The 20,994-nt window shown below is 52.6% G+C and overlaps 8 protein-coding genes across 8 annotated transcripts; 3 read left to right on the top strand and 5 right to left on the bottom strand.

Moving 5' to 3' along the window:
* Window positions 1–187: 187 nt before the first annotated feature.
* Window positions 188–850, bottom strand: KRP23_4779 (uncharacterized protein; the record flags this gene model as incomplete). The annotated part of the gene is made up of 1 exon (XM_067889778.1): window positions 188–850. One exon carries the CDS (start codon window positions 848–850, stop codon window positions 188–190), a length of 663 nt encoding a protein of 220 aa, XP_067748909.1.
* A 461-nt stretch (window positions 851–1,311) lies between these two features.
* KRP23_4778 (Axonemal dynein light chain domain-containing protein 1) lies at window positions 1,312–3,237 on the bottom strand (the record flags this gene model as incomplete). Its single annotated transcript, XM_067889777.1, has 1 exon — window positions 1,312–3,237. The coding sequence occupies one exon, from the start codon at window positions 3,235–3,237 to the stop codon at window positions 1,312–1,314; it is 1,926 nt and encodes a 641-aa protein (XP_067748908.1).
* A 510-nt stretch (window positions 3,238–3,747) lies between these two features.
* On the bottom strand, window positions 3,748–6,628 carry KRP23_4777 (Phosphatidylinositol 4-phosphate 5-kinase 3; the record flags this gene model as incomplete). Its single annotated transcript, XM_067889775.1, has 3 exons — window positions 3,748–6,044; window positions 6,136–6,495; window positions 6,568–6,628. The coding sequence occupies 3 exons, from the start codon at window positions 6,626–6,628 to the stop codon at window positions 3,748–3,750; spliced, it is 2,718 nt and encodes a 905-aa protein (XP_067748907.1).
* An 8,574-nt stretch (window positions 6,629–15,202) lies between these two features.
* Window positions 15,203–17,274, bottom strand: KRP23_4776 (Methylglutaconyl-CoA hydratase, mitochondrial; the record flags this gene model as incomplete). Its single annotated transcript, XM_067889774.1, has 8 exons — window positions 15,203–15,376; window positions 15,494–15,504; window positions 15,555–15,602; window positions 15,666–15,805; window positions 15,906–16,172; window positions 16,264–16,582; window positions 16,665–16,890; window positions 16,951–17,274. The coding sequence occupies 8 exons, from the start codon at window positions 17,272–17,274 to the stop codon at window positions 15,203–15,205; spliced, it is 1,509 nt and encodes a 502-aa protein (XP_067748906.1).
* A 185-nt stretch (window positions 17,275–17,459) lies between these two features.
* KRP23_4775 (60S ribosomal protein L15) lies at window positions 17,460–18,116 on the top strand (the record flags this gene model as incomplete). The annotated part of the gene is made up of 1 exon (XM_067889773.1): window positions 17,460–18,116. The coding sequence occupies one exon, from the start codon at window positions 17,460–17,462 to the stop codon at window positions 18,114–18,116; it is 657 nt and encodes a 218-aa protein (XP_067748905.1).
* Window positions 18,117–18,242: 126 nt separating this feature from the next.
* On the bottom strand, window positions 18,243–18,629 carry KRP23_4774 (uncharacterized protein; the record flags this gene model as incomplete). Its single annotated transcript, XM_067889772.1, has 1 exon — window positions 18,243–18,629. The coding sequence occupies one exon, from the start codon at window positions 18,627–18,629 to the stop codon at window positions 18,243–18,245; it is 387 nt and encodes a 128-aa protein (XP_067748904.1).
* Window positions 18,630–18,754: 125 nt separating this feature from the next.
* On the top strand, window positions 18,755–20,033 carry KRP23_4773 (Protein phosphatase 2C-like protein 1; the record flags this gene model as incomplete). Its single annotated transcript, XM_067889771.1, has 7 exons — window positions 18,755–18,956; window positions 19,045–19,147; window positions 19,219–19,347; window positions 19,414–19,459; window positions 19,524–19,621; window positions 19,687–19,749; window positions 19,832–20,033. The coding sequence occupies 7 exons, from the start codon at window positions 18,755–18,757 to the stop codon at window positions 20,031–20,033; spliced, it is 843 nt and encodes a 280-aa protein (XP_067748903.1).
* An 80-nt stretch (window positions 20,034–20,113) lies between these two features.
* KRP23_4772 (uncharacterized protein) lies at window positions 20,114–20,652 on the top strand (the record flags this gene model as incomplete). Its single annotated transcript, XM_067889770.1, has 2 exons — window positions 20,114–20,158; window positions 20,233–20,652. The coding sequence occupies 2 exons, from the start codon at window positions 20,114–20,116 to the stop codon at window positions 20,650–20,652; spliced, it is 465 nt and encodes a 154-aa protein (XP_067748902.1).
* Between the last annotated feature and the right edge of the window lie 342 nt (window positions 20,653–20,994).

Here is a 20,994-nt window from a genome sequence, read left to right as displayed (position 1 = left end):
CCATCGCGTTCCTCTTGCTTCTGCATTGGAGCGTAGGTCGACACGCTCAATAGACCATTTTTCAGCAGCAGCAGCGCCACGGATGTGAACACACGCAAGGGCATAAACACTTGCAGCTTGCGTTGACGCAGCGAGTTATGGAAAATGTTTTTCAGCTCTCGCTCGGTTGGTCCCAGCGAAAGTGGCGTCAGGGTCTCCACGAACGCTGCGTCGTCCAGCAGCTTGATCTGACTGGGAGAGTGGATGCTGGAAGCCGTGGAGCTGGCAGACGCTGCGAGACCAAACAGTTCTGCACCCAGTACGAGAAGAGATGGAAATGGTTCATCTCGCCGCGGTACTTGATCAGCAACGCGAGAACCTCCTCGAAGTACACCCACTTGGGCTCATCAGCCGCAGAAACTTGAGACCACCATCGGCGAGGTTGCTGTTGCTGTTGACGAACGATTGGACTCCTTGCAGCTTGCGAATTGTATTGTTTGACATGGAACTGGTTGTAGTTTGTCGGCCGCATCATCGCGCTGGCGTGACGCGGTGACCCATTCGGACGACGACAGGCATTCGCAAGTGATTGAGAATTGGATTGTCCTCCATCTTCATTGTCTGCGTCCTTGATCGAAGAGGCAGCTGCAGCTTGTCTGTCTGGGTCAACGAAGAAGGACGAGATGATAGACTCGAACTGCTGATAGCCGTTCGTCGGCAGGTATTGCCGATACACAGTGCTCTCCACTTCTGTGAAGAAGGTATCACTCTCGACGATGAAGTTTTCTTCCTCAACTCGGAACAGCAGCCTTGCAAGCTGTAGTGCATGTGGCACATCGATCACTTCACGCATGGTAATGGGGTGGAACATGGGCTGACGGTGATACGATGAGCCAGCAACGCCAGTGGGACAGTCGTCACTTGACAACCGATTCGCGCAGAGATAGCGACACATACAGCAGAACACAAACTCTTCTTCGATCGTTCGTTTGCCATGAACTCCTGAAAGTACCTTACGTCAGGATCGATCGCAGCAAAACCTCGATACTCTTGTGCAGACTAGCAAGCGCATCATCGATTAAGGTGGCAACCCCAATCGACATCGGAAATGCTCGCGAATGAGATGCTCAACGCTGAAATTGACAGGAATCGATACTTCGGCAGGTTGGTCAGCAGCGACGGCCCTCGAGAAAATCTGGGATCTCTGCTTGCGCCACTCGGTAAATGATAGCGCAAGGTGGCAGCGTGAAGCTAGCATATCCGCAAAACGACGTGGAGGCAACTCTTTGAGTTTACCTACGATAGTGTCGTAGATGTCAGAGATAAACTGCTTCAACGAGACCAGCCTCTTCCTTGCTCTCGTGATGCCAGCGCCAGTGCTAATAGAGCTTCCGCCTCGGCCATATCTTTCCTCGAGGCAGGATAATACATCGCTGAGCTCCATAAACTATCATCTAGATGCAGTTCCGCGTAGTTTTGCAGTCGCATAGCATCTCGTTCCCCAAAGGGAATGTTGAGCGAATTGTCGTCGATTTCGTTGATATTGTTGCCATCAGATTTCTCTTCCTTGAAATCCATATCCATTTGCTGGTCCGTACTGATGTCGTCTTTGTCGTTTTGCGCTTGCTGGTCTTGATCATCAAACAAATCTGATGGAACTGCGTCATCAACGCTTAATTCTGCATCACTGTCATCTGCTGACAGCTCGACCTCGTCGTTTGCCGATTTCTCCTCCGGAACAGTGCCCAACACAACGTGAAGGGATCCCACAAGGGCCTGAGCCTCTTGCATTGTCTGCTGAAAGAGTTCGACATCCTCTTCATCAAATAATTCAGACGGCGTTGTGCTGGCAGGTCGAGGGGGCAAAGCACTTCTATCGTCAGGAGCACCAATGTTTTCTTTTGGTACTGCGTTTTCTTCGACCTTTACGCTTTTAGTTTCAACGTGATGGAAAATGGCCATGACAGACGCCAGCTCGCGGAACGTTGTGAGCAAGCGGATCAGCGTTTGCCTGGCATTCAGTTTTGTATCACTTGCATTTTCCTTGGCTTCCGATAGACCGTCTTTTTTGGCATTCTCATCTTCGTTTTCGTTCGCAACAGGCATAACAACTTCTGTAGCCGGCTCTGAGTTCTGGACAACGGGTAAGGGAACGACTAGTGCTAAATCGCTTTCGCCGGTAAGTTTCGAAGTCCGCACAGCAGAGCGTTTGAGCTTTGCACTTCGACGTCGATTTAGCAAATAGGCACGGACATTCGCCTGCATGAGTTCAACTGCTGCGCTCTCTTCACGTCTACGCAAGATAGTTCGCATAACGGCTCGACGGTGCAACGCCAATTGACGTTCACGGAAGCCGCGGTATGAACGCTGGATATCCAGTGCTGCTGCTTGCTTCTCCACGCGAATTGTGATTCGAGTTTGCTCTTTCCGGACTTGATACTTCTGGAACGCGACCTGCAAACGCGTCGCTGCTAGATGCAGTTCCTTTGTTGAGTCGTGCTTTGAATTCATAGAGGGTCTGCTCACAGATGCTACGTCTCGTTGCCGTCTCCACTCGGCTTCATCCTCGTCAATTTCACTGCGGCTATCCTCGTCGTTCATTTCATCACCTTCGTTCATCACCTCGTCGTCAGGTCTTTTGAGTCGCGGCCTACGCAACCTATACGCCACCTGCGCTACTGCCACGGTAGGGCCGGATTTTACTATGTGCTCGAGTTCTTCTACCCGCTGTGCGTGTTGCTTGCTTTCGTCGGCTGCACGCTCATACTTTGTGGCTAGTTCAGCTAGTTGATCTTGTTGTTGATTGTACTGCTGAACCAAATGCTTCATTTGATCGATAAGACGTGTCACCGCCGCATCATAGCGTCCGCGTATCTCGTGCAAAAGTTCACTCTGCTCTTTACAAATGCACGTGATTTGCCGAGCGAGTTCATGGAAGCAGTGTGAGTAGATCTTGGTCTCCTGGCTTGTGTACTCAATCACTAAACGTCTCCGTTCGGCCAGCACAGAGGTGTCAACCTCGGTTTCTGGCCCAGCACCTTCATTTTTATCCTCAAATTGCGGGATGGCAGCACGCATTTTGTCAAGCGTCTGTCTTAGATACAACACTTGCTGGCGATTGTGCGGTGTCAGTGCCGGGAATACCACAGTCTCCCACTGCCCATGGGCGTTGAGAGTCGACTTGTATTGGTTCGGTGGATAGTTGTGCGGCAGAATAACAGCGTTGGTCTCCACAACGAAAAACTCACGCGGTATCATGGAAACCTCGGTCAAGCTAGAACGCGGTTGTCCAGGAGACTTCTCATTACAGCCCGAGGGGATGTAACAGCACAGTCGCCTCCATCTTCGCAGTCTCGACTGACTAAGCTGTGCCTTGCTGCTCGTGGGGACGGCCTGATAATCTTTACTGAGCTTCGTTTTCTTGCGCTGCTGTTCCCAGCAGATTCACCTCCGTCCACGCGCTTCCGCGAGAAGAACCCACCTTTGCCGTCGGCCAAATTCAATGGAGGCAGCATCACTCAGTACAAATGCTGCTGACAGAAGAATGAAACACTCACGGTTCACCCCAGCACAAAAATACATGCTACGTACAGGAACTAAAATTGCGCTTAGCATTTTTATATGGTGTCGTTCGTCTAGGGAGGATTCAATACAGTTCGTTCTTCCCATCGAACATGACAACGAGAACTACTCCTAGTTAACCAGCAAGGGAGCATCCCAATCAGTTTCTGTCTCCATGCAAAACATTACATTTGACGTGCAGAAATCTCAGACGTCGTCTTCTAACGACTCCAGTGGATGTGTAGGCATCGTGATGAAGAGCTGCTTCATTTTCCGCTGGAACCGCCGAGCGTATGGCCTTGGTGGGATCGCCGAGACGCCATTGCGCGATTTTCGGAGCACGCGCACCTTGTAGGAACGCTCAATCTGCTTTGACACAGTCCACTCCTGCAAGATGTCGACCAGGCCGAAATAGTACTTGCTCGGGCCTGAGACTTGGTGCGCGTGGTATGCATGACTCTGTGGGTACACTGCTCGCTCGGTTGGACCTGGACCCTGAGAAAGATCAGACAAACGACCTCCGAAAGAGATGTCAGATGCGTCGGATGGTCTCGTGCCTTCTGATAAACCGTCATCTTCAGCTGTCGAGCGACGATTCTCATAGAGGTTCGGCAGAAACTCAATGTCCGTCTTTTGCTCATATTTGTCGTCACAGAATGCAGTGAGCTCCACTGACTTGCGACGCGAAATTCCTCGCTTGTAGTCCGTCGCTATGGTGAAGTGTGAGTAATGCGTTCCAATCAGAAGACTATAGTCCATGATGCCGGCGCTGGCAAGATAGTTGCTATCACGGGTTAGCTGTTTCACGAGCTGCACTGCAGTTTCCGAATCCAGCTTCAGTCTTTTTTTCAGATCGTTGTCGCGTAGAGTGATATCGGGATAGTGTTCTTCACCCGGTAAAAAGCACGGCTCGTCAGGAGCGCCGCCAAACGTGAAGAACCTGTTGCACTTCGAGCATCGGTACTTCTCGCCCAAAACGCAGGCGGGAGCATTTCGGTCTTCCCATGACCCTTTAATGTCATATCTGCGATGAATCACTTCCGTTGTGCTTAAGAAGTTCCCCATCACGATGAAGTAGAAGATCTGGCCGTACACCTTCATCGCGTGAAAGCCAAAGAAGCGAGGCAGTAGCGTGCCAGGATTCCACTTGATATAGCGCAAATAACTAGGCAGGAGTCGGAGCAGCACGTCTTTTTCCTTTGAAGTCGTACTCTTCACCAAGTATTTGCGGTCACACGTGTTGAAAACGAAGGCACCACTTCGGCCTTCACTGATGCGTTCGTTTATCGTACTGCGGAAAGCGAAGATGTACTCAGCATCATTAACTCCGTACAGCTGACGAATAGATGCGAACACACGCGGTTGGAAATCGTAGAACTGCATTTCATTCAGGGCCATGGGCATGAACGTGAAGCGCATGTTGCTTGGGTTGTCCCGCGGTTCTTCTACGACTCGGATAGTCGAGTTCCTCATCTCGCGCAAAATTGGCATGGACTTTGGGGGACTCGCCATTGATCCGACGTCGTCACTAATTGAGACCGAGGACACCAACTGTCTGATGCGCCGCTGAGGAGATCGCTGCCAATCAAGTTGGAACGTGTGATTATTTCCCATTTCTCGCCGCATGCGGTGGTGGTGCTGAACAGATTCAATGATTCCATTCGTTGCCATGTGAATCATCTGCTTCCGCAACGCCACATTCAGCTGGGGGTTCATAAGTTTTTCTTCATGTTTGTGGGGATTGTTCTTAACATCGCTGGTATCAGTGCACTCAGAACTGTTACCAGAAGGAGAGTATGACCCCCTCATCGTCAACCCATTCCCGTACGGAGACTGCAGTGCAGACTCGGCTGGGTCTTCGGGGTATGCCGTAGGAAAATAGGGCGCGTTGACCACAATCCAAACGATAATGTTTACACATCCGCGGGAAGCGTGGAGAAACGCACTCAGGTCAATCAACTCCTTGAAAAGCGACTTCCCGAATAAAGTCTTGATCGTCGCCGTGTTCGTCATCGCAAACAGGCAGATCATCAGGAAAGACCACGATATGAACACCGCACACGTGAGCATGCCGTTTGACAGCACGCGGCGCCGCACCTCAAAAGTCTCCTCCAGTCCACGACGCAACCGGCTACGAACGTATACCATGCATGCCACACCGAACAGCAGATAAACCACGACACACACGTGGTACAGAATCCACTGGTGCCAGAAGAAGCCCGGCATGTCGGTGTTGTGGTGGAACCAGATGAACCGCTGGTCAATATCACTAGTAGCCTTGGCGCAGTCAGGGCTCGGGTCGTTTGTCTCGATGCACTCCGCCTCCGCGTCCCCAAGCGACCACAGCACAAATCCGCAAATAACGCCGCTTAGCACCGAGTAGAACCAATACACGCGGAAATTGTGCGCGTACGACGTGAAGGGGTTCGTGATGGACTGCACCATGTCGATCGGAATAGCAAAGAACCAGAACTCGCCCGCAATGAGCAGCGCCTGCGTGATCGCTGCGATCCGGAACGGGAGCGGCACCGAGTCCGAGAACTCCGTCACAGTACTCGCCAATATAGATCAAGGCCAGCAGCAGATCCACCAGACTTTTACTAAAGATAAGAGGGTTCGGGTGTGCCCGCACGGCCGGACTCATGAGGAACGAGACGATGATGACGAGCGTGAAGGCCCCAGAAGCGATCGCCCCCAGGAACAAATACTCGTCAGCACTGTAGCTGCCCACCAGAGCAATAGTGGAGCAGGCGACGCCAACGAGCACCAAGAGACCGGCAATTGCAACGACGAGGGCGGAGCACGGACCCTTCACGAGCACTTTGAAGCAGCTGCACAGGGCCAAGAGCCCCGCTCCGTGGCGTACACGTCTTCGCCCCGTTTTCTGCCGGATGACGCGCGACTTGAAATTCTTCTCGAAGGGGTCGCTGGACAAGGAGATAGCAGAAGGAGCCACTGCAGAGCACACGAGGAAGACGTTCGATTAGCGCAATGGCAGACGAGGTGGGGAGACGGTAGGAAAAGCACGCAACTGGTCTCTGCCACGCAGCAGCGCGTCGCTCTCGGAGGCGGGCGGCGGGTGCCCCATGCGAGCGTCGGATGCAGGAGATTCGGGTAGTGGGCGGGGAGCTGCGGCGCCGTCCGAGGCGTTGCCCATCCAGCTCCAATAAAGCCGTAGAGACGTCTCTGCCCTATTGTTAATTTAATCGAGGGTACAACAAGTCAGAAATCCGATACGTCGGCTATTGAACTTTTGTACTTTACAAAATGTTGGAAAGTGTAGAGCACGAGCGAGAAGAGCTGGCCTTGAATTTCTTGCCGTAGTGTATTGACCAAAAGCAAAAGTGAGAACTGCTGCGCAGTCCAGACATGGCAAGGTCTGTCCGTGCAGCTCTCAAGTCTAACTGCACTACCAGTCATATTGTACACCACCTATTCAATTGCCTCCCAGCTCAAATCACATTACTGGCCACATGCATGGTCCTGCAGCCAGTACGCACTCATCATTGAATCCAGCATCCGCAGCCACTAGCATTTCGGAGGTGCTGTTGGGTACGCCCGAGCTTCGCTGGTGCAACAGCTTTCATTTTCCACTCGCTCTGGCAAGCGCACTGGCTAGTCTACAAACTCCAGCGCTCCAGCGCCAACCATTTGAAGACACGAAGAGCGGCGGGAACGGCAATGAAGTCGTGTGCACGGACTCAGAGAACGAGGATGACCTCGACGATGGCGACGTAGATCATGATACGGACCTCCATCCAGGAGAGCATGTCCCAACAAGAGTCACGACGCCGTGGAGCGTGTGAAGGACAAGAAGAACAGCAGCTGTCTAGCTGTGAAGACGTCACTGGGTGCATTCTTGACAGGCGAGGGGATGTTGCTGTCATTTGAACGTATCCTCTTGGACTTGAACCTTGGATTGCTAGATATCTACACGCTGTTGAACATCTATGTTGCGCGATTGTGAGACGAAGGACCCCCTCCCTGTGACGGGGGTCACACGCACCTTAGCCTTAGAGGAAGCGTAACGCGCTAACCACACAGACGCCTGGCGTCTCTGTTGTAAGCTTGCCTTCCAGTCGTTTCCGGGTACCGAGTACCAAACGACTTGCGAACTTCCAGGTTAGAGTTAAACTGTCTGTATTAATCTCACTTGTAAGGTTCTAACTACTGTAAACTATCTGCATACTGAACTCCTGTCTAAACTGACGATCTTCCAAATGGGTGGCCCCCGTTTGATCCGCTACGGTAAGTCCGACTCCGTACCTTGTGTGATGTACACCATCGTACTTAACGTGCTGCCGAGTGCCACACACCAACTCGTGTGAAGTACGTACTCGTACTTAAGGTGACAGTGTGAACCACACCGAAGAACAATGGGTCTCCCCCTTTCATAAGTTCTTTTGCTCGGCAACGGTGTAGGTCAGCGTGGCCCCATTACACTCCCTCCTACCCCATAAAGACACACACTCCTTGATTGGAGCAGAACTTCGTTCGCCAGTGCTTGACGGTCGTGGTTATCAACGAAAGCAACGTGCATATTGATCCTGATCTACAGAGATCTTTCGAGCTATACAAATCATTGAGGGACCCTAATGCTCCCTGCGGACGTCGTGTCGGTATCAAGAGCAAGTAGTAACAATGCACAACTTGGGAAATGAAGGCCGCAATCCAAAATGCACTTGAAATGAATTTCCCTCAGCTGTTCAACAGAGCGCATCGGGGCCAATATGGTGTAGACAGAAGCACAGTGTATACTCTGGTAGCATGCATGATTGCCCCACAGTTCAAGCGTACTTCACCTGGTATTGCTGAGCCGTCTTATCTAGCGCCTGTTATTAGCGTTTTAGATGAGTAGAAGCCGTGACGAGACCTAACCGAGTAATCTTGACGCGATATGTGATCGTTTGACGCGTGTATGATTCGTTGGAGCTTACTTGTTGATGACGAAATGAGCCATAACTAGCTGTTTTAGAAACAAATTCCTTTTATGCTGCTTGAGACTGAGGTGAAGCGACCTGGGTCAAATTGCCGATGATGGGAAGAGATCGCGTCTGGACTGATTGGACCAGAAGGGTTGGGGTTGGTGCCGGATATGTCCGGATAGCCCAGCACCTGACTTGGTACCACAACGATGGTACAGGTAATTTTATCTGTCTGGTACCACCCTTTCGGTACAGTCGATCATCCGGACACTTGCGATCAACCAGACATCTGCAATCATCTGGGCATCCGCGATCATCTGGACTCACCTGATCAGATCGACATGGTACCGCCACAGTGGTACAGTTGGATTGGATGGATGCTGGGTACAATGTTACTGTCATTCCGATACGAGGTCAAGATATACAGATGGAAGTTCAAGTGTGATGTGCAATCGGTGGGCACGCAAGCGGGATGGGGATAGGGAGAGAGATCTTTAGGACTTTTACCTTTGCTTAAATAGATTCTGATTTGCCTTGCAAGACACAAGTGTCGTCCACACATCCCGGGGAAGGAACTACGTTGGCCTACCCGAAGAAGGACTCACCCAGTCAACCAAGGACACGTCGCGAACCTCGATAGCTTGGCCAGGCGATCGTATAGTCTCATCTCAACTCAAGACCCCGCCAGAGGAGGCGGCAAGCAACGGAAAGGGCTATAACAGCACACCAAAGGACACCCCCCACGTGATCGACTTCCCCAAGACCCGATCACCAACAACCGACGACCGCGTGAAGGATACCCGCGTGGCCGTCGTCCCCCCATTCCCCGGAAGGAGCAGTCCAGCTCCAACAGTTCTGCCTTGGTCACACCCTTGACATCCTTCAAGTGAACCCGGAAGAGCGTAACCCGCCCCGCCGTCGGGTACACAAGGTGGCTACAAGGTTTTCTGATCACGCCTGATCAACGGAGTACCCACCACGTCTAGACCCACTGACCACACAAGTAAGTCAGCTGACGAGAAATTCGCAGCTCCAATCAATCCTCCACACGGATGGCTATCGGTGCTGCAATAGCTAGCGCTTTAAGCTGCGGGTACCAGGTAAGCCGTGAGTACGGCCATACCCTTTGCACTCACGTAGACCGCTGTTCCTTGAGTCCCGTGGCTATACTGAACAAGACTTATTACAAGCACCCAAGCCGCTCCCGCGTCGCATGGTCCAGCGATGTCGACAACGACAGGCGGTGTCTCTGCCTTCCAGCCGCTCAGAATTCGTGCTACCTTGCGGTTTTCACATTTCAAGTTGAAGGCATAGGCAAAGCCTTTGTTGACTTTGCTCTTGTCCCACGCACCACGGTCGAATATCCACTGAGCCGCGAGGTGGTCGCGCCGTTCATGTGTTGGGTCCCACCGTGCCGGAAAAGGTGCAACATCAATTCCTCAGTAGCGCCATAAGGATCCTCACCTCGGCTCGCGTTCTCGGTCTCAAACCTCTTCTGCGGTGTGGTGCTAATAACGAGTACTGGTGCTCTTAACTGTGTGGTGCTAGGAAGAGACGTCCGTGGAGTCGTTGCGTTTGTGGCACAGGAGCTACCAGGACATCTCGGAGAGTCGCCAGATCAGCTGAAAGCAAGACGTAGAGCGAGACACCAAGATTGTGTGGAGAAGCTTTGGTCGACGCAAGATCAGGGAGCTGGCTCGACAGCGTCGCACACGGTGAGTCTTGCATCACCGGGGCCACTAACAACGCGTGTAGTGGACAGGTAAAAAAAGCTCTCCTTGTCATGGACATTGCCCTTCCGCCGACTTCCCTCACAACAGGCAAGGGTGAAATACCCCGTCCGCTGAGACAGTTAAATATTTTTGTGTATATAGCCCAGATTGGAGGACCGTTCGAAGCACTGCCACATTAAGCCCGCAAGACTGCGTCTTGGTACCCAGGCGGTGGTGTACGCATAGAGAACAAGAGCTTGTAAGTCCTCCTCAGTACAAAGAGGAGCCTTATTAAGCAAGCTCCCCTATTGTGTTTCAGACAGTGTTTATACATAGTACTTCCTTACTTGAGCAAGTCCAACTCTGTAGACACGGAGGTGTGGATGCTCATCAACCAGCCAAAGCTTAGTATATGAAGCCGCTGTATTGCGAGCTACATTACATTATTACCTTCGTTAGTTGCAAGTTAGTATCCATGGTTGCTGTCAAACGATTGCCGGAGGTGTCCAAAAAGATGCTAGCTAGGACTAAGTCCATTCCGACGTCCTCCATCTCTAGCATCCGCTTGAACGCGCTGGTCGCTCTGGTGCGTGCCTTTTGAGTGTTCGTGGGAAAGAACGAGGAGATATTCATTTTTATTGCTACGCTACTCTTCATAAAAAGTGCGCACTATCGGTGGACATCCAACCAGCAATCTCGTCAGAAGTGGGTCCTGCGACGTTAATGCGCGCATCTTTTCTGTCCGGTAACGCTGTTGTAAGGGCACGTCAACGTCGCTGTTAACAGGCAGGAAGACGTGAACGCAAATTCCGAGAGAGGTGTCTTGGACAACGTGTATGTGCTTCACTGGATTGTCATGCATACGCTGCTTTCGCTAGACCTAGATAAACCACATTCAGCCCATTTAGAGAAGACGAAGGGCGCCAACAGGCTCCATTAAAAGCGATCAGGTCGATAAAAACTTCAGTGCTCACCTGCACACGCTAGTGACTAGCTGCTGGTCATGGCGTGAAAGCCCATACCAAAACATCTCCGATCTCCGACTGCCTCCGATGTACATATAGCCCGTTCATTAAGTATATGTCACACACAAATATGTATAAAATATGCGGGATGTGTATGCCCAGCCGGCGATAATATAGGGCGTTTGATGGCGGAATAGGAAGCCTTGAAATGGCCTGTGTGGGCCAAGAAAACGGTGCATCTCGTTTATGCATGATTTTCAGTACAGATTCGCTACGGAGACTTGCTCACTTGGCACGGCAGATTGGCAAATGAGACCCCAGCCCAAAAATCGGTTTTTTGCATGATAGTTTTACGCTTACACGTAATTAGTCATAACTGTGGTTAGCTGGCAGGTCAGGCGTAGGTTCAATCTCAAAAACGAAGTTATTTGAGAATGGGGCTGCCGCAAGTGCCGCCGCACGACAGCCCTCGCCATTCCCTCTTTTTTTCTCGTCTGGCACAAGTGCCCCGCAACAACCCAGTGCAATTGTTTTGTGTTCACTGCATGCTTGTATACAAGCAATGCGCAGTCACCTATGCTGTCAATGCAAGGCGTGCTCACTCTGATTCGAGGTTAACTTGCTGTTCCGCAAGGAAGTTAAGCTTTGTGTTTGATGCTGTGCTTAGATGTGCGTTTGAGTGCTCTGTAACGCGGTTAACTTTGCTGTTCCAATGGCGGTTAAGCTTAGTGCTCAATATAGAGCTATCACTGTCTTTCCCTGCTACTGGTTCTAAAGCACGTTATCCACCTGTATTAACTCCTTATGCGCTCCCTCGTCTATCCTTCCGTCTTGTCGATTGTGTTGTCATCAACAGCTTCCTCTTCGATGAATTTCTTGCGAACAAAAAGCGGCGCTCTTTATCGAAGGCAGCGACGACGGTCTGGCTCAGGTGTTCTCGCGGCTCCCACGTCGCCACCCATTCGATGAGTTAGTACGTCTGCCGCTTCTCACGCTTCCAATTCAGCAGCCTGCAGATGTAGTGGAGATTTTCTGCTGTCAGATCTTCTTCAGCGCACCACTCCTCCTCATCGCCTAATCATTCATCATCACCTGGGCCAGGAGCTGCTAACCACTCACGCACTCAGCAATGCCGACGCAACGCTTCTTCCGTTCGACCATGCAAGCGAAGATGAAATCGATCGCTTCGAGGAGGAGGGTCACGGAGGTAACCGTCGTATTCATGGTAAGTCGAAGGTGATGGATTGTCTCATCACTAGCCCGGATCTTGTACACCTTGTGAGCTGCGATGCATAGCGTCTTGAACTCCTTTGAGGAGCTGATGTCGTTCTTCTTGGGCTTGGTTAAAGGCATGGCGGATGCTTCGCCTTCGGGTGCAAACCGGAGAGTGAGCATCAGCGTTCTCCAAGCGATAATCATGAAAAGCAACGACTGGTTGCGACGACAAAAGGTAACCTTGTATGCATCTATGTGCTTAAACTAAATCTTGTATGTTGGTGGTGTGCGAAGAAGCAGGGTCAACTACGCGGCCGGCGGCTTGAAGTTGCTTGTAATAGCGGACATGTTCGTTGATGTGGCCAGACTTGTGCAGCTTGCGCATGGACTTCAAGACGTTTTAAGCCCCACGATCTACGATCTTGTGCTCGAGGAGATACAATAGCAACTGTGTCTCCGCGCTTGGCACCAACTTTCAGGACCTCGTCTCGATACCGCGGTGACTTCTCTTCGATCTCGAAACCATCTCGAAGAAACTGCTTCAAGAATGCGACGATCAACTTGGCATTCGGCCGTATGTACTTGGTCGCTTCGTCCGTTGAGCTACACATCCGCGGTTCTTGAGCGTACCTGGAAAACCAAGCAGTGTTCAGGTTGGTAGCAGCAGAGGTACGCCGACGCTTGGCTTAAGGATCGTTGTTGCTTGTATCTTCACTTGAAATCATTGCTGACGGAGCTTGTTGTTGTTTGTTGTACATTAGCCTCCATGATAGACAACCCAGTGTCCAGCTTCTGGAATTAATTGTTCAATCAAGGATGCTTGTTGACGAAACATGGGGTGCTTTGGGATAGCGTTCGTGATGTGTTGGGTGGTTGCATGTTTTGCTTCAGATGTTGCCGTTGCGTTCGAGGACAGGAATGACGACTACACCAGCAGATCGTTGACTGAAAAGCCTTTCTCAACTGTTCAAGCCGTGATACGTTGAATCGCCAGTCCGTTAGTGCTGAGATTTTTCAAGGACGGATAGTGCCACAGCAGATATGCCATTAAGGTGTCGATGACGCGCGTGCTCACGTTGTACGGTGGCACCTCCTGGACGGACGAAGCATTGAACAGTGCTGCTGCTACGGACTGGGTCTTGGACTAGGTACAGGAGTCGAAGCAGTCCAGCGTCAGAAGACGAACTCTTAGTTCGGGGTCGCGGCCGCTCCAGATTCGTGCAACGTTGTGGCCCTATTGAAGACGTACGCGAAGGCCTTGTTTGTCACCGTCATGTTCGACGTTCCACGATCGAAAATCCACTGCGCGCACATCCCAGCTGCATTTCCATGCTGAGCGCCGCCGCGTCGAAAGAATGCGACGTCAGACGCTCGACCACACCAGCTTTTTTGACGACTCTGTCCAGAACGCGATTGACGTAGCTGAATCTTAGGTGCAGCATCGGCCGTCTTGATCTCATCTGACTTCTTGGCCGTATCGTGCGGCGGGATCACAGCTTCTGGGTGGTCGACCAAGTCAATCAGAGGCGTAGCGGCTGTCAGCGTCGCTCGGGAGACTGTCTGCGACTCCGAAAGTTGGCTCAGAAGCGAAGCCGTCGGAGAAGACTGCGTCACCAGTGCAAACGCAATGGCGAGAAGCGGACATGTGGGGAAGTCATCGTCGGGAAAGAGCGAGAAGCCTTGTTCTTCTGTAATCTTGACACGGATGAAGCGCACGAAGATGTCGCCAGCGCTAATGGACAGGTGGGCCTTGCGAAGCATCGTAAGATCCGACGCACGCCCAAAGAGGAACCAGAGCAGATACAGCACGGCGGCGTACTGTTTGTCCGCGGAGGTTTAAGCCGTCGAATAGAGATATACCATCACCCGCCTGAGCGCGTTCTTTGTGCATGCAGAGCTTGTTAACAAACGCCCCCCCCCCCCCCCCACACACACACCACCTCTCTCTTCATACAGTACCGTTCTAGGACTCGTCCTTTCTTCAGCAGAATCTTGTCGATCCCCGTTCGATGCTAAGGGAACTGTTCCAGTAGCCAGATCTTAGCCTGGCTGTAGTTATGCATGACCGCGTGTCGGGCTAACAGCTGGCCCTTGCGCCTTTCCTTGAAGGCGAGGTACATGCCAAACTTGTTACCACAGCCTTAAAGACGAGCGAGGCACTATCACGCTGCATGCACACTCCCAAGTACTCCCAGCTGACGGGTTCCCCCTCGAAAAGCTTCAGGAACGAGCGTGCTGCGTATTCCCGAGCCCGCTTTTGTGTTGGCCGGCGCAAGGTCGTTCAGGCTCATGTTGGGTCGGAGATGTCCGAGCTTGGGTGTTATTCTAAGAATATACGAATGACTTGCAAACTGCAGAGGGATATCAATCACTTCTCTGCTCTCTCCGACACGATACGTGGTTGTGAGACCTTTACGAATCAGAGAGCTATCTCATTGGTTAAAATAAATCGCACAGACTGATTTGATTTGTTATAAGTCAAACCAGCACCTAGCCATTCTGATTGGACACAACGGAGGATTTACGTGTTGTAATTGGTCAGAAAGAGCGACCAGGCACTGTATTATTGCCACTTAGGAAAAGTCTATTTTTTTGTTTTTTCTTGTTATCCTCACATTGTGGCAGCAGCATGCTACCAACGTGGGGTTGCGATGCGTAGCGTTGACCGCCAACCTCTACCTCCCTCGTATCTGCTCTGTCTCAATCGCCTGCTGCATTCTTGGTTGAATCGCCAGACGCTTCCTGCTTGATGCACATCCTTGTGCGTCTTTGTTTCTGTTGCACCGCAGAATCATCTGTCTGACCCGTGAAGCAGCGCCGAAGATCATATTGTGACTGGTTACACTTAGTGTTTCTTGTACAAAAACTCATTGGACACCCAAGGCGCGCCAGAGCTGCCCGAGTTGACCACGTCGAGCGTCTTGTTACGGATCTCGTCCGCCTTGGCGCGACTCACGCCTCGCAGCCAGATCTCATAGCGGTAGTTGTTGCCCGAGTCCTTCTTGTCCTTCTTGTTGTTCTGTGGGCACGCGGCAATAGTCAAGAAATACTATGTCAGACCTCTGCACATAGCAATCGTATTCTTTCAAAGTAGCAGCATTGTTTCAAACGCTGCAGACCAAACTCCAGCGCGTACCTTGTGGATGACTCGCACGCCCGTGACTTCGTTGCCTGGTCGATGAGCTCTCCAATGGCACCTAGCACTAGCTTCTCCCAGAACGCGTCCAGCTCCTGAGCTCCAACCTCTGGCAATTGCAACGAAACGAATGAGTCCACAGCTTCTCCACACGTGAACAAGACGAGCGCACCTTTCCGGATGGACCACTCGCCACCGTTCTTATTCTCGGGGTCCTCCCACTCGGGCACAATGCCCTCCTTGAACACAGCGAAGCCCTCCACCGTTCGGTCCGCGAATTTTTTGCGCGTGAAGCCGTCAAACAGCACCTGGCTGCGATCCCCAGATACAATATAACAAAACACGTCATCCAATGCATATTAAGACATTGTAACGGCTCCGAGTGGCAGCTGTAGATGGCGGAATGGCGCACCTGGGCGACGGGATATTGTTCCAGTAGCCCCAAACTCCTCCACGGTACTGAAGCTGCAGAGCTTGAAGAGCTTGTCGCCGTACGACATGTTCTTCCCCTGTTCGCGCTGCTCCCAGATGGCCCAAGGCTCGTTGAGCTCGTGCTTCTCGCTGTCTCCGGACGCCATCGTGTGCCGTATCCTGCTGCGCTCGTGGTCGTGCTGTGTTTATATCGAGGAGGGGGTCGGTTAGTGCCGATCCTGATTTGCCAAAAGTACCGCAATTCTGCCTTATGGTTCGTCAAAATCAACATAAAGACACTATTTCAGCAAATGGAAACGAGCTGACATTTAAGCCATAAGGCGACGGATCGGCCTTACTCGCCCTTGTACTGCGGCTTACGTTTCTCCTTGAAAGCGACGAGACCTTCGATGCGGTCCTTGGTCGGGATCACCTGCGCGTAGCAAGCGTTCTCGATAGCCATACCCGTAGCAATGTCCACTTCAGAGCCCCTCATGATCGCCTCCTTGGCCATGCGGACGCCGACAGGTCCGTTGGGGAGAATCTCACGCGCGATCTCGAGCGCCTTGTCGTAGGCCTTACCTTCAGGCACGGCGTAGTCGGCCAAACCGACCTTCTCAGCAGCCTCCGAGTTGAGGCGGCGGCTCGTAAAGATGAGCTCCTTGGCCTTCGAGATGCCTGCGGGGCAAGAGCGAGGATGATACGATGAGTACATGTACAACAATTAAGAGCAAGGACGACAAAAAGTTGGTGGCCATACCAATGAGGCGAGACGCGCGTTGGGTGCCTCCTGCTCCAGGTAGAATGGCCAGAGACGTCTCTGGAAACCCAAGGATGGCTTTAGCGCCAGCGATGCGGAGATCGCACGCCAGCGCCATCTCCATGCCACCGCCAAGTGCAGCTCCTTCAATAGCGGCGATCGTCGGCATCGGAAGTTGCTCCAAGTCGGTGAATCCCGTGCGATAGCCACGGGAGGAAGCGGCAGCCTGCAATATCACTCCCCAGTCAACACCTCCCTGCATGCGCAAACTATAGAGTCGTCGTACCTCCGGAGGCGACATGCCTAGACGCTCCTTCAGATCTGCACCGGCGCAAAAGACTTTGGGCACAACACTGCGCACGATTACCACGCGGACCTTGGGGTCGTAGCGTACCTGGTCCAGCGCCTGGCGGAACTCGGCCATGAACTGGCGGCCGAGAGCGTTGCGCGTCTCGGGGCGGTCCATGGTGAAGAGCGCGATGCCCGCGTCCTTGCCGCCCAGCATCTCCAGCTTGAATTGCGTGGCCGTCGTAGCCGCCGCGCTCATCCAGCGGCCGCCGGTCTGCTGCAGAGCTGCGGTAGTGCGCAACAGCATCGTCGTGAACACCATGAAGACGACAACGAATATCCGGAGCGCCAACTTCAAGCAGTCGTAGTGTGGGGTACACGAAACATCCTGTTTAAATACGAACAAGGTTTTATTGACTCATCCCATTTTAACCTCGGTCGTACTTAGCGGGACCGTTGGTGTGAATGACTGGCTGGGGCTGGTACGTTCCTGGCTGGTGGCCCAATATGTCGGAGCATTTCCTTTTAGCAAAGTCGCAGAAGAATGGGAGCCTACAAGTACCTGGAGGAGCTGTGGAAGCGCAAACAGTCGGATGTGCTGCGCTTCCTGCTGCGTGTGCGCGCCTGGGAGTACCGCCAGCTGCCGGTCATCCACCGCGTGACGGGCCCCACCCGCGTGGACAAGGCTCGCCGCTTGGTTACAAGGCCAAGCAGGGCTTCGTCATTGTGCGCGTCGCCGTGCGTCGCGGTGGCCGCAAGCGCCCGAACTCGAAGGGTATCGTGTACGGAAAGCCCAAGCACCACGGTATCAACGAGCTCAAGTTCGAGCGCAACCTGCGTTCGGTGGCTGAGGAGCGTGCCGGCAACAAGTTCACGAACCTGCGCGTGCTCAACTCGTACTGGGTGAACCAGGACGCTACGTACAAGTATTTCGAGATCATCATGGTCGACCACTCGCACAAGGTCATCCGTCGCGACCCGCGCATCAACTGGATCGCCAACGCCGTGCACAAGGGCCGCCAGCAGCGTGGCCTCACGTCGGCCGGCCGCCAGGGCCGTGGCCTCCGCAAGCGTGGCCACCGTGCCAACAAGATCATCGGCTCCTCGTTCCGCCAGAACTGGAAGCGTCGCAACACTCTGTCGCTGCGCCGCTACCGCTCGTAAGTGTAGCGTTAGCTCTCTGGAGACTCGCTGCATTTTGGCTGATGAGAGCCACAAGAACAAGTTGAATACATGCGACTTTGCTGCCGAGACTCGGTGTTTAATTGTTATTTTTTGATTCGGTCTGTCTTACGCGTCTTCTGTCTCCGTCGTAGTCCAATTGCCAGTAGAAATTATGGCTGCCCGTCTATTTGCCCTTGGGGCGCAGGTCCTCGACGATCTGGTGGATCTGCTCCTCGCGTTTCTTCTGTGTTTTTCGAAGCGCTCGGCCATGTCGGGCACGTCAAACACGTCCTTGATGCTCTGCGGCACCGAGTCGATGACGCCCGTGCCGAAGAGGCCCCATCTGCGGTTGAAATCGTCCGACACCTCCGGGTGCGTCATGCGGATGCTGGCGTCCGCGAACTCCTGCGGGTGCTGGAAGCGATAGTACGCCATCATGGACACGGCCGCCGCCGTCATGCCCGTGACCGCCGAAAGCGCCACAGCCGCGATGCTCACGCGCGGACGACTCATGCCGGTACTGCGCTTCTTGTGGACTGCGACTCAGACTGGACACAATTGAAAAGGCGCAATCGTTTCGATACACTTAAGCTTGAACAGAATGATTCCATTATGGACGGGGTCTTCAGTTGCTGCAGATGCGTGAGCGTCTGCGAGGAAATGGTGAGTTGTATAGCCTGCTTAATATGTGCAATGAGGCTGCTAGTGTGTCGGCTGACGTTGCGTATGTCGTGTGGAGAACGCTGGACACAGGAAGACTGGAGGACACGATCCGCATCGTGGATGGCTTCCTGCAGCACCCGAAGAACGGCTATTTCGCTATCCACGATGGACATGGAGGTAATGGAGCACTGTTACTATAATACTAGTAGTAATAGTGCGATCTAGGGATAGTTTCGTAATTAACGAACTGACAAGAGCTGTGTAGGTCGTTCCGTGTCGACGTGCCTGCAACGAGTGCTACACAAGAACATCGCGACGGAGCTGCAGCTGGCCGAGGATGGAAGCACAGTTGAGCAGCGCCTTGAACGGTAAGGACTGAAGTTGGCTGGGTGTTGTTGATGGTATTATAAGTGCTGTTACTGACGTGGTCGTTGTGTAGGGGCTACTTGGTCTCCGACATGGAATGCTGCCAGTCTTTTTCGGGGACGGTGGGCGCCACGGCTGTGACAGCGTTGCTGCTTGAGAAGAATTGTGCAAGGACACTTTACGTCTCCAATGTTGGCGATAGGTGCGTGGATACTAAAGTAAGATGCTGCAGGCCAATGGTGCTAACTTGTATGCGTGCTTCGTGCAGTCGGGCTGTGCTTAGCTGCAAGGGAAAAGCAGTTCGACTCTCGAAGGTAGAGCAGGATACTTATTGATTATGCAACGATGAGGCTCATGGCTGTTATTGATGCTCTGCAGGACCACAAAGCGAATGACCAGGACGAAATGGAGCGGATTATTCAACACGGCGGCTTCGTCATTCAAGATCGCGTGTCTGGTGTACTTGCAGTTACCCGGTAATGCCCTGCCCACTGTCTTGTCGTTTAACGCGCTCAATCTCACGTGGGCTGATCGATTGCAGGAGCTTCGGAGACCGAAATCTCAAACAGGTTGTGATCGCAAGGCCGCACACCAGCGCGACGAGGTAAAGATATCTCCCGAGAGCCAATATTGCACCATGGTATCTGACGTCGCAACGGCTGCCTTCTAAAATGTATTTCCTCCAGACTTGAACCGGCGGAGGACTATCCCTTTATCGTGCTGGGATGCGACGGCGTCTGGGATGTTCTTAGTGACCAAGAAGTCGTGGATATGGTGGGATTCATACCCGTCCCCCAGCAATCTCAAGCCGCGCAAGTTCTTGTCAACGAGGCTCTGCAAAGGGGTAGCGGCGACAATGTCACTGCAATCGTCGTTTTTCTATTCTGACCAACTCTCGTTGGCGCACGGCGGCGCTTCACCTTTGATGATCGAAGCGTCGCTGCTTGCAGGATATCATCGCCGCGAGCATGGTGTCCTTCGATTGGGAAGAGTGTAGCTGCATTCTCAAGCAGGTACAGTCGAAAGCACCCCACTCACTACACCTAGAATTGTTTTATTGATGTTCTCTTCGTGGCGGACTTGCCAGCTTCAAACTGCTGCTCACATTGTGCATAACAACTTGAATCAAGCCTCAGTTCCTATTGCTGTATCCAGCGCCTCGGATTCGAAACGTGTGCTACGAACTGTGCTGGCGGAAACCCTTTCCTGTCTGCAAAGATTCCGACACTCAATTGACGCTTCGTTTCTCCAGGATGACCATCAAACCTCAAACCAATCGGACGCTAACAGCATGAACGCCTCCTACGTGACTCAAATGCAACTGGAACAAATCACGGAGCTGCTGGCCACCATTCAAGTCTGCACCCGTCGCAAGATCCCCACCATCAAGATCCAAGAAGAGCGTCAACAAAAAAGCAACACGAGTTTGATGCAGTGGCGCAACTCGACGATGTTTTGTCGAGCCATAATCTGCCTGGTGTTAGTTCGGCAGACAAGGAACGGCTAAGACAACTAATTTCGCAATCAAGGCAGCAAGAGCAGCAACTCACATTCCATCGAGGGCTTCTGAAAGCTCAGCAGGATATCTCGGGCGCTGCCAGCGAGTACTCTGCAGAGAACTTTGCCTACGGAAACACTCCGTTCCCGACGTGGCTGAACCTCTTCACACAAACAGCAGTACTCGACGCAATTGCGCTCAACCCGAAGCAAGCAACGTTGACAGTCTTCGGATCGTCGTCCGGGTCTCTCGTGTTCTTCGCGGCCATCGTCCTCGGTCTTCTTGCGTCGGTGTCGAGATCCTCCCGTTCCTGCACACGCAGCAGAGCAGACTCGCCGCGAGCTACAACTC

The sequence above is a fragment of the Phytophthora ramorum genome, assembly GCF_020800215.1.
Source record: "Phytophthora ramorum isolate Pr-102 chromosome Unknown Phyram_PR-102_s0003, whole genome shotgun sequence".
Taxonomy (NCBI): Eukaryota; Oomycota; class Peronosporomycetes; order Peronosporales; family Peronosporaceae; genus Phytophthora; species Phytophthora ramorum.
The sequence above is the reverse complement of the archived record's forward strand: the minus strand, read 5'-3'. Positions and strand labels throughout refer to the sequence as shown.